Source organism: Sphaerodactylus townsendi, linkage group LG05, assembly GCF_021028975.2.
Source record: "Sphaerodactylus townsendi isolate TG3544 linkage group LG05, MPM_Stown_v2.3, whole genome shotgun sequence".
Classification (NCBI taxonomy): domain Eukaryota; kingdom Metazoa; phylum Chordata; class Lepidosauria; order Squamata; family Sphaerodactylidae; genus Sphaerodactylus; species Sphaerodactylus townsendi.
This window is the reverse complement of record NC_059429.1, coordinates 119,322,829-119,334,477: the sequence shown is the minus strand read 5'-3', so window position 1 is coordinate 119,334,477 and position 11,649 is coordinate 119,322,829. Positions and strand designations below refer to the sequence as shown.

At 43.9% G+C, this 11,649-nt stretch overlaps 1 protein-coding gene across 1 annotated transcript; it reads right to left on the bottom strand.

The window, feature by feature from the left end:
* Positions 1-208: 208 nt before the first annotated feature.
* On the bottom strand, positions 209-1,421 carry MC3R (melanocortin 3 receptor). Its single transcript, XM_048498000.1, has one exon. It carries the CDS (start codon positions 1,419-1,421, stop codon positions 438-440), a length of 984 nt encoding a protein of 327 aa, XP_048353957.1. The 3' UTR covers positions 209-437.
* Positions 1,422-11,649: the final 10,228 nt, after the last annotated feature.

Below are 11,649 nucleotides of genomic sequence, written 5' to 3'. Positions count from 1 at the left end.
CCTGACGTTTCGCCTGCATCTGTGGCTGGCATCCTCTGAAGATGCCAGCCACAGATGCAGGCGAAACGTCAGGAGAGAATGCTGCTAGAACACGGCCATACAGCCCGGAAACCACACAGCACCCAAGAAATGGACATTGTTTCTTTCAATACTGTAACGGCGAGATTTTCTCCCCCTGATCATCTATGCGATTGGGGTTCTCTTATCACTAGACAAGCAGTAGCAGGCTGCACTCTGGGACAAATTTATTCCGCTAACATAGCAAGGGAGAGAGAAAAAACCCCAATAACCCACAACTCTCCCAATACCCCACCAACTCTTTTAAGATTTCCTTTGAACACTGTCTGCAGTGGGGCATTTTGACCCTGCTTCATGGGCTATTTGTTTATGTGTGCTTCAGCATTAAGCAGTCCGTGCCTCAGCCTCAAGTGAGGGCTTTAGAGCAGGCAGTGCACTGAGCTCATGCCGTAGCAGCAGCAAACAATCTCCTTGAACGTCTTGCGCATCTCCAGGCTGCGGAATGCATAAATAAGAGGGTCGATGACCGAGTTGCACATAATGAGAACCAGATACGTGTTGAAATGCGAGGTGTAGCAAATACAGTGCGGGTTCGTCGGGCAGGATATGATGAGAATGAGATGTAGGAAAAACGGAGCCCAGCAGACAATGAAGACCCCGAGCAGAATCGTTATGGTGACGGCCCCTTTCATGCAGGTGCGCTGATGGGTCACCCCGTCGACTGGCAGGGCGGCGATGCGCTTGACGTGCAGGCGCGCAAACAAGAACATGTGGACGTAAAGGGAGGCCATGAGGAAAAGCATGGTGAAGAACATGGTGATGAGGCAGACAATGACGGTTTTGCTTTCATAGTAGACAATGAACATGATGCCACAGACGATACAAGCCACCCAAATAACTCCGATCAGCGCCAGGGCTTTCCTGACAGTCATGATGCTGTGGTAACGGAGGGCATAAAAAATGGTAATGTACCTGTCAACAGCTATGACCAAAAGGTTGCAGATGGAGGCAACCAAAGAGATACAGATCATTGAGTCAAAGACATTGTCCATATGCTGAATGAAGCGGTCATTGATGACTAAGTACCCATTGTTTAGGATGGCGATCATGATCGTCTCCAGGGCGTTGGACGTACTCACGAGGATGTCCGCGGCTGCTAGGCTACAAAGGAAAAAGTACATCGGGGAGTGGAGGTTTCCATTCTTGATCACGGCAAGGATGACGAGGATGTTCTCCAGAAGGCTGATGATCCCCAGCGTCAAGAAGACCTCCGCCTTGATGGAGACCTGCTCGCAGAACCCGTGGTCGCTCCTGCTGCTGTAAAGGGCAGAGTCGTTGACCTCTCCTGTGGCGTTCAACAACACCGGCTGAAATGTCAGAGTCCAGTGTGCGGTCGTGTTCATTGTCAGAGCAGCTATTCCGCGCCACAAGCCGCTATGGAAACAGCATCGCAGCGAGTTGTCGGAGAGAAAAGTCCGCCAGCAATGTTTTAAAGCTCTTTATTAAAAGAGATCAAACAAGATGATGCGCGGTCGAAAAAGAGAGTTGTTCTCTTTCTTCAAAGTGGAATTCTCATCGCTCAAGAGCTTTTGTCTCTTGTGTTTCCTAGAAATGAAATTCTTCAACGCTCTTTATTAAACAAGATCAAGAAAGACGGACGGAGAAAAAGAGCCTCTGGCTTATTCAAAGCAGAATTCCGAATGCATTGCTCCAAAGCGTTTGTTTCTCCCCAGTGAAATCAGAGGAAAACTGTAGCAAGTGCTACAGGTCTTTCAGAAAAGGAGGAATGAAATAGTGGCTGTAGTCCTTTAGGTGCTATACCTGTGGATTTTAAGCAAATATCTCTGTGATTCCATCCAGGAGTGCTCAAAAGCACTTCACAACATCTCTTCCTGCTTCATCTGTGAGGGGAATATATTAAAAAAGCCCTGGATTTTATACATTCATGAAAGTGAGGAGGGGGTGGGGAACCTCCTACTTAATCTGTGCCTTACAATGACCACTGGAGAGCAAACACCTCTTTGACAGGCAGCTGCGTTAACAAGACTGAGACTCCTTCATACTCCGTGGTCTGATACAAAATGATTTGGCGCCCTCTACAGGTCAGCCATTGTAATTGGAACACATTTTTCTTTAAAAAGTGTTGTGCTGATAGGAACAACAACTAAGAACACACCTACAGACAAAACCTAAGAGCCAGTGGTTAAGAGCAATGGACTCTAATCTGGAGAAGTCAGTTTGATTTTCCATTCCACATGAGTAGTTGACTCTTATCTGGTCACTGGATTTGTTTCCCCATTCCTACATTCCTGTTGGGGGAGCTTGGGCTAGTTACAGTTCTCTCAGAACTCTCTCAGACTTACAACCTCACAAGGTGTCTGTTATGGAGGAAGGAAGGGAAGGGGTTTGTAAGCAGCCTTGAGTTTCCTTACAGGAGAAAAAGGTGGGGTATACCTCCAAACTCTTCTTCTTATTATAAGAGAAATAGATGTTTCTGAATCTATAGTAATAAGCAAACTACATTAAAATATTATCTTTGCTCAGAATTAGTTTTGTTCAAGAAGTCTAAGAGTGAGTAGGTTTCCCAGGATAACTGTACTGACAAAGTAGAAATATTTCAAACAAAATGAAGTATAAGTAAAATATACGAGAGTGTTTCAATGGTTAGTTAGTACTACAGTCCAGGACTGCAGTTCAAATTCCCAGTTAGCCATGAAAATTGCGGACAAGTCTCTCTCTATTAGCAATAAGTAAGCAATGACTAATGGAGGATTACTCAGCTTTCAGGTTCATCTTCTGCACAGCAGAAATATAACATCTTGAGGACATTATAAAAAGTGTTTTGGGGAAGAGGTTCGAACAGCTCTCTCCTCCAAAACGTGTTCATGCCATTTTATTTCTCTCAACTTGGGTTTTTCAAAAATTTGCTAAACTAGCTATCTTTTCCCCCTGAAGATGGGTTGAAGGTTTCTCCGACTTGTCTGCAAACAAAAGCAAGGAGGAGACGCTTCATTTCTCCTGCCTCCTCGCCCTACTTCTTACTTTTACTTTCACTGCATTTGTGCCCGCCATTTTCTGCCCTCTTCAGGAGCCTCCTACCTCCGCCATTTGGTGAAGGCTTCCCAGGGAGGTTTCCTCTGCTTGTAGCTCATCCAATGGCCATTGGGCTGTAAAAAGAAAATGAATACAGTTGTTTTGCCTGACGATCCCATGCACATGCTGTTTCCCTTTTTTGTTGTTTTGAGGGAGCTGTCTGCGAAGCTACGATGTCACAACATGAGAATCTGCAGTATGCATATATTTGAGTCATCATAGCTTCACAGACAGCTCCCTCAAAACAAAACAAAAAAAGAACATGTGTGTGGGATCACCAAGCAAAACAAACTGTATTCATCTACTTTTTACAGTGCGATGGCCATTGAATGAGCTGCAAGCAGAGGAAACCTCCATGGGAAACCTTCAGCAAATGGTGGAGGCGCAGAGAATCTCTGCAGCAGCACACAAAATGGTGGGCCCAGCTTTGAAACAGAAGAGTCCATCGGATGGCAGGCGGGAAAAAAAGAACCATTTTGGCTGGCAACATTTTTTTGTCCCTGCTGTGCAAACAAAAAAAAAAGCCAAAACATATATTTTAAAAACATCGCACGACGTTTTATTTCTGCTGTTTGAAAAGACCAATGGAGAAATTGAAATTGTTCAAGACTTTCTGTTCCTTGGTTCCATCATCAACCAAAAGGGTAATTGCAACCAAGGTCAATTCCTCACAACATAATAATACCTGGGCCCCTTCCACACATGCAGAATAATGCACTTTCAGTGCACTTTGTGGCTGGATTTTGCAGTGCGGAATAGCAAAATCCACTTGCAAACAATTGTGAAAGTGGATTAAAGTCCATTATTCTGTTTGTGTGGAAGGGGCCCTGGTTACATTCGGTATTTAAAAATCTGGGTCTATTTTATCCCGATTTCTCCCTTCACATGGTTGCCCATTTCTGTGAAGGAGTCAAGTTTGTTGGAATAAGCGACTTCTGCATGCCTGGACACTGGGGGGTGCTGTGTATCTCAATCTAACTGTGATGTTGCCTCTCTTGTTTGCCCTCCTTGTCTGGGCCAGGAGACTGCCCACTAACTTCCTTTCTTCCCCATGCTGGTTTCACTTCTGTTCTAGCCTTTGACCCGAGCTCATAGTCAATGGCAGCCTGCCACAGTGGGGCTTTCCCACTGTAGCATTCTCCTTACCCGCACACACGTGATGGCGCATTAGTTGTGCCCACTTGTCGTAGGGAAAGTAATCTCTTTAGACTAGGGTTTCTTTCTATCTACCTTTTTCCTGGAACAAAGCTGTGAACTGGAGATGCTTCAATAAATGTAAGTTTTACCTTTTACCTTTATCTCTTGGAAAGTTTCTATAAACTGCACTCACACACATTAATGGGCAGATCCATGACTCTAAACTAAATCTAACAGAGTTAAGACTGGGAGGAAATACTCCAATGTCTTTCACATGAGCCTGGCTTTTTTTGTTTTTACAATGCAGAGATGAATTGATGCAATCAAGGACACCTCCGTTTGCAAGCCCTGAGAAAGGCTATTAATGATAGGATGTTTTAGAAGTCATTAATTGATAGGGTCCCCAGGAGTTGAAAGCAACTTGACAGCATTTAACCCACACACAGTATCTGCAAAACAGTTGGATCCGCACTCATCAAATGATTTCTCTTCCCTTGTCTGTGGGCATTTATCTTTCTGCTATGAGGCTGGATCCAGCAGAAAGTGATTTTCATTACTCCTGTTGCAGACCTCAGACCTCATGGTGTTTCTGGTGGGGTGTCTCCTGCCCCCCAGGACCAGGATTTTGGGGGACATTTTAGAACCAAGCAAGAAGGAGGAGCTGAGAAAGTCTCACAACACTAACTGGAAACTTTTCTGTCAGCAGAGATTTTTCCTGGCATCCAAGTCATAGACCTTTATTCTGATACAAGATGAAACTCCTTTTGGCACATGTAAATATTTTGGAATGAAGGAATGTTCATCCAACAATACATTTTCATGCATATATTATATTTGTACGGTTGATTTTCTTTCCTGTTAATGAATTTAAAATTCAAAACAGTACAACCATGTTTCTCAAGGACAGCCATGAAATCTTGCTTGTCTCATTTTGTTTGATTACCGGCTTCTGGGTCCTTGGATACCTCTCAGAGGTTTTCCACTTACTCAGTTAGCCTTGACTACTGAATGGCTGCATGGTTTTAATTAAAACCAGAAAAACAAAGTAAAAAATGCTTATTGTTATAATGAAGCACAATTACTATCTTGAGCAAGGAAAGCCAGCACATATTTTTTTTCTCATTTCCCTTTATTGAAATACTCTCATATAGGAAACATTTCATAATTAAATTCATATTGGAAGTAACACTATCTAGCATTCAAAGGAAAAGACCCAGCAGGCATTGGGCAAGTGATCAGCTAGATAGGGCTGTAAGATTAATGACCCTTCCCCCTTTTCTGTCATCTCTTGTCTGTCTGAAGACTAACACTTAGCCTCCTTTTTCTTATAATATTATATAATGTAATTGTTTTTAGGTTCATCAATATTTTATGGCTTTTATCTTTTGTTGTAATTCACCCTTTGGGACTTTTGGGTATAAAGCAGGTTAAAATACATCTAAACGAACGAACGGAGCGAGACGAGCTTGACGAACGCAGCGGTAACGAGCGAGCGAGGCAAACTTAACGGTAAGCGAACTTAACGCAGAGCGGAACTAATCTTAACGAGCGAGCGAACTAACTAAAATTTAACGGTAATCCAACTTAACGAACGAGCAGGCGAACGAGCAGAATCTAACAGTAACTAACGAGCCTTGAGCAATCCAACGAACGAACGAACAAACAAACAAACAAACAAACAAACAAACAAACAAACAAACAAACAAACAAACAAACAGGTTGTGGTGGGTTTTCTGGGCTGTGTGGCCTTGGTCTGGTGGATCTTGTTCTTAATGTTTTGCCCGCATCTAACAGACTTCCCTCTGTGATACACCTCTGAAGATGCCAGTCACAGATGCAAACGAAATGTTAGGAACAAGATCCACCTGGAAAACCCACCACAACAAATTGAATCAGGCCATGAAGGCCTTCGACAATACAAACAAACAAACAGTTCATGCAGAGAGCAGCTGCTTCCTCTCATCTTTTGTTCCCCTTTCTTACATCACTTTCTTGTACTGTCAGGAGCCCCGCCTACATCTCACATCATTGGCCACAGGGCTGAGGCAATGCAAAACATAATGACATCACACGTGCTTACAAAGAAGACTAAGACAAAGACGACTAAGAAATTCCCCATTGACAGCAATGCAGCTAAGTCACTGCAGGACAAAGAATCTTGGACAAATTTCTGGGAGTGCCTGCAGGGGGCATATTTTTAGACGTATTGGCCCCAAATTATCAGGGTATCATCAGGTGACTATCTTGATGATACCCACCAAGTTTGGTGCAGTTTGGTTAAGGGGAGCCAAAGGTATGGACCCTCAAAGGGGGTGCCCCTATCCCCCATTGTTTCCAATAGGAGCTAATAGGGGATGGGGGCTACACCTTTGAGAGTCCATAACTTTGGCTCCCCGGAACCAAACTGCACCAAACTTGGGGGTATCATCAGGACAGTCTCCTGATGATACCCTGAAATTTTGGTGTCACTAGCTTTAAAAATGCTGGTTTGTGTGTTTCACCGCTCACTCACTCCAGCAGGCTTCATGTGCAGGAGTGGTGAAACATGCAAACCGGAATTTTTAAAGCTACTGGCACCAAATTTCATGGTATCATCAGGAGACTGTCCTTATGATACTTCCCAAGTTTGGTGAAGTTTGGTTCAGGGGGTCCAAAGTTATGGACCCTCAAAAATGTACCCCGCATCTTCTGTTAGCTCCCATTGGAAACAATGGGGGATGGGGCACCCCTTTTGGGGGTCAATAACTTTGCCCCCTGAACCAAACTTCATCAAACTTGGGGAGAATCATCAGGACAATCTCCGGATGATATCCTGAAAGTTTAGTGCCGCTAGCTTTAAAATTGCGCCACATGAAGGCCAAAACGTGTAAAAACACAAAAAAATTTAAAAAATTAAAACGGACCTGAATTTTTCGGATTTACCCGAATTTTTAGGCATATCCGAATCGGCTCTGATTCGGGCATACAAATAATTTTATGCCCCAAGACACCCAAATCCAAATTTTACCGAATATTTTGAGTATCGATCAATCCTATAAGACTTAGACAAAATCTTTCTCTAGAAGCCAACATTTTATACATTTATTCCTTCTGGCAATTCAAGGCAACACTAATGGAAAAACGCAATGCTCATTCATGTCCCTCAATCTCATTCTAATCATCATGCATCCAACTTCTTTGTGTCTCCAGTTAATTTTCTTAACAGCAATTTTCAAAGAATGTTCCCTTCTTAATGAGCCTTTGCTCCTTGCTCCCTGTTATGTTTGCAAAATCACGGCTTAAACGGGGACCTTTGGCTATCCATAATGTGTGCGATCGGTGCAAATAACATCTAATTCCATCAGCTTCACATACCATCGCAACAGAAAAGAAATCAGAAGATTGGCATTCAAATTTTGATCTCATTATCTGTCATATTTTTTTTATCCTGCCCATTCTTGTAAGAGCCATCCTCTTATCCCAGAACTGCTAATATCACTGAGGAGCCCTTGGTGAGATACCCGGTCAAAACACCTTTGGGAAGCTCAAATATATAATATCAAGCAAATCACCCTTGTCACCTGAATCATAGAATCATTGAGTTGGAAGGAGCCATACAGACCATCTAGTTCAGGGGTCTGCAACTTGCGGCTCTCCAGATGTTCACAGACTACAATTCCCATCAGCCTCTGCCAGCATGACCAATTGGCCATGCTGGCAGGGACTTATGGGAACTGTAGTCCATGAACATCTGGAGAGCCGCAGGTTGCAGACCCCTGATCTAGTCTAACCTCCTGCTCAATGCAGTATCCGCCTAGAGCACAGGTGTTAAACTTGCGGCCCTCCAGATGTTATGTACTACAGTGCCCATAATCCCCTGCCAGCATGCTGGCAGGGGATGATGGGAACTGTAGTCCATAACATCTGGAGGGCTGTGAGTTTGACACCTATGGCCTAGAGCAGGGGTAGGGAACCTTTAACACTGAAAGAGCCATTTGGACCCGTTTTCCACGGGAAAAGAAAACACTTGGAGCCGCAAATAATTTTTGACATTTAAAATAAAGATAACACTATATATATATGCTGGCAGGGGATGATGGGAACTGTAGTCCATAACATCTGGGGGGCCGCGAGTTTGACACCTATGGCCTAGAGCAGGGGTAGGGAAGCTTTAACACTCAAAGAGCCATTTGGACCCGTTTTCCACGGGAAAAGAAAACACTTGGAGCCGCAAATAATTTTTGACATTTAAAATAAAGATAACACTATATATATAATATAGTGTTATCTTTATCCCCCCTTTATCTTTATATATAGTGTTATCTTTATATATATCTTTATATATATCTCTTTATATATAGTGTTACCTTTATCCCCCCACCAGTTATATATATAGGGTTTTTTCCCCTTTTACTCCGCGCATTCTGAGAAGTGCATGGATGCGCCCGCCCTGCTGCCTGCAGGGTGGGCAAGGATGAAGCTGGCGGCTCGGCTCGTGGAGCCACAGTGCAAGGGCAGAAGAGCCGCATGTGGTTCTCGAGCCGCAGGTTCCCTACCCCTGGCCTAGAGCATCCCAAACAAGGGTTTGTCCAGCTGATGCTTTAGGACTGTCAGTGAGGGGGAGCTGACCACCTCCATGGCCAGCTGATTTCACTGCTGAACTATTTCCCCTGTAAACCATTTCTTCACTAATGTCTAGCTGGTCCCTTTCCGCCTGTAATCTATATCCTTTATTGCAAGTCCTGTCCTAAACTGTTAGCAGGAATAGCTCCCTGCCCTGTAGGTTGGGCTGAGAGAGTTAAAAAAAACTGTGAGTAGTTCAAGGTCACCCAACAGGAATGTAGGAGTGGGGAAACAAATTTAGTTCACCGGATAAGAGTCTGCCACTCCTGTGAAGGAGTGGGGAATCAAACCAGGTTTTTCCAGATTCGAGTCCCCCTGCTCTTAACCACTATGCCACACAGGCTCTCTGAACACAACTCCAAGTGCAGCCTACCCAATGCTGTGTACAGTGTGACAATGACACATTATGATTTGGATGTTATGCCTCTGTTGATACTGTGTAAGTTGACTGCATTATCTCCTACATGAGCAACACTGTCAGCCTGCATCACTCATTCCTGATCCCTTCCTGGAAGTCAACTTGCCACTGTTCAGTTATCTAGTTCTGTACTTTGAGGGTGACTGAAGTGAGCAAGTGTGTATGGCTGCATGCTCTCTCAGTCTGTGTTGGGAGGTCACTGGAAATGACACTGGAAATGTCACTGGAAAGAGGATGTAGGGCAGTTATCCAATTTGATTGGCATCCCCATCCCTAATGCCATTCCAAATCAACCTGCCCCCAAATACTTCAACGGAACCCCAATAGCTGTGTGGGAGGTGGGGCACACTCAGCAATCAGCATGCAAGCCTAAATTGCACACTGAAAATAAGACAGCTGCACCAAACTGTTCTTCATCTTGTTAGAGATTAAAGAGATAAGAGTAGGCTAGGAACTTATGTATCTCAGAAGCCATCAGAACCCACAGGAACACCATGAATAGCAAAGCTAATTTGCATGTATGTAATATTCTTTGCAGAATTGGGAAGCGGGAAAAGGACATCTAGTAATGAAGGGCAGCTGCAGCAGCTAAGACTCCTCCTCTGAGCCAATGATGGTGTGCGAATTGCTGCAAGAGGAGGACCTGGGTGCACAAAAAAAAACCTCCTTCTCACTTTCTGAGGCCTTCCTTGAGGAAGGGATGTTAATATATGTTTGTCATGGGTTTTTTTAAGTGGTTCCTTGAGGTTAAGATTGCTCTGTTGAACTTTTGTGGATTGCACAAACAAACAAAGAAACAAACAAAGAAACAAAAACACTCTTCGGGGATTCTCTGGTTTGATATTGATCCAATTGGTCACTGCCACATTGGCCCTAGGTTTCGCTTGGCATCTTTGTATTGCCCTTGGTTTTGCTGGGCTTGCAAAAGTGATAATCTCTGTGCTTCAGACTGCTGTGCTGGGCTCCTGTGGGGTTGCCCTTGATTCTGCAAACAAACATGTACGACCAAAGACAACAAACAAAAAATAACTACTGATTGAATTTTCTGGTTTGGTATTGGTTCTGTTGGGTTTGCCACATTGGCTTTTGGTTCTGCTAGGATTCCTTGATTCTGTTTGGATTCTGTTGGGCTTGTTTTGGTTCTTGGCATGGGAAGCACTGGTTAGTGCTTGCAGCAAGCATGCCTCTTTGTCTTTGCAGTAGAGGAAAAAGCCCATGTCCCCCCACCAGAAACAACAAAGGATTGATGGGGACACCTCCTTTGGAGGCCCATAGAATTGGACACCCTGACTCAATATTCTTCAAGCTTGAAGATTCTTCAGTGGACAGGTACCATCAGCTCTGCTACAATTTTGGTGCCTCTAGCTCTTTTCACAATCATCTTAAACACACACACACACACACACACACACACACACACACACACACACACACACACACACACACACACACACACAGGCTCCCAGATAATTTTTCCATAGGCTAAAATAAAGCAGAATAAATTCAGATTCCTGAATAAAAGCTGGACCTGAATGCCATACTGGTAGTAGGATAACAGTAAATCAGGAATACCAATATATATATTGGCTCCAATATACCCCCCCCCCCCAAGGCTTTTTTTAATGCACATGCCTACTTAGGACTGTGACCTTCAATCAGTCAAAATGTAGACTTAGGATCATCTACTGCCTAATGCAAACCTAGTGATTGGAGTGAAAAAGGAAATGTATGAAAGAAAGTCAAACATTTCTTGGCATTTTTCTCAATGAGTTTGTTGTTAGCCAAAACAAAGAGTGAATGTTTCTGTAACACATCAACAAGGGAAACAAAGGAGCTTAAGTGGCAACTTTTAGCCTCAATGTAACACCCCTCCCCCTCAGCTTCTTTGAAATCAGAGCCTGGAAACTTGATTAAAGAAAATCTTAATGGCTTTACAAGAGTCTCTTGTAACTTGGCTCAAAATCTTTTGAGCAATAAACACTGAATATTAATCCCAGTCATTTATTTGCTTGCACAAAAAGAAACCAAGCTGAAGCACTCTAAGGGTGAAGTGTCTGCCGTACTGCGGGGACAAATGTCGGTGGGGGCAAGATTTCTTGTGCAGATGTATTTCCCCGAGCCCCGCTTTCAATTTTCATTCTCCCTGCACCAAGCGACACTACTTTAAGTGCACCTTCAGTTTTCTTCATTGCCAGAGTGAGGGAGATTTGCCAATGATCATAGCTTTGCCTTGACATCTTCCCTCCACCCACCGCCAGCCTAGCTAGCTTCACCCCTCCCTCATGTTGCTATACATCCCCTTCTCCCTCCCTGTTGTGATCAAGTCCTCCCTGCTTCCTCCTCATTCTGCCAGATCGCTTTTCTGCCATCTTTTAACTGCC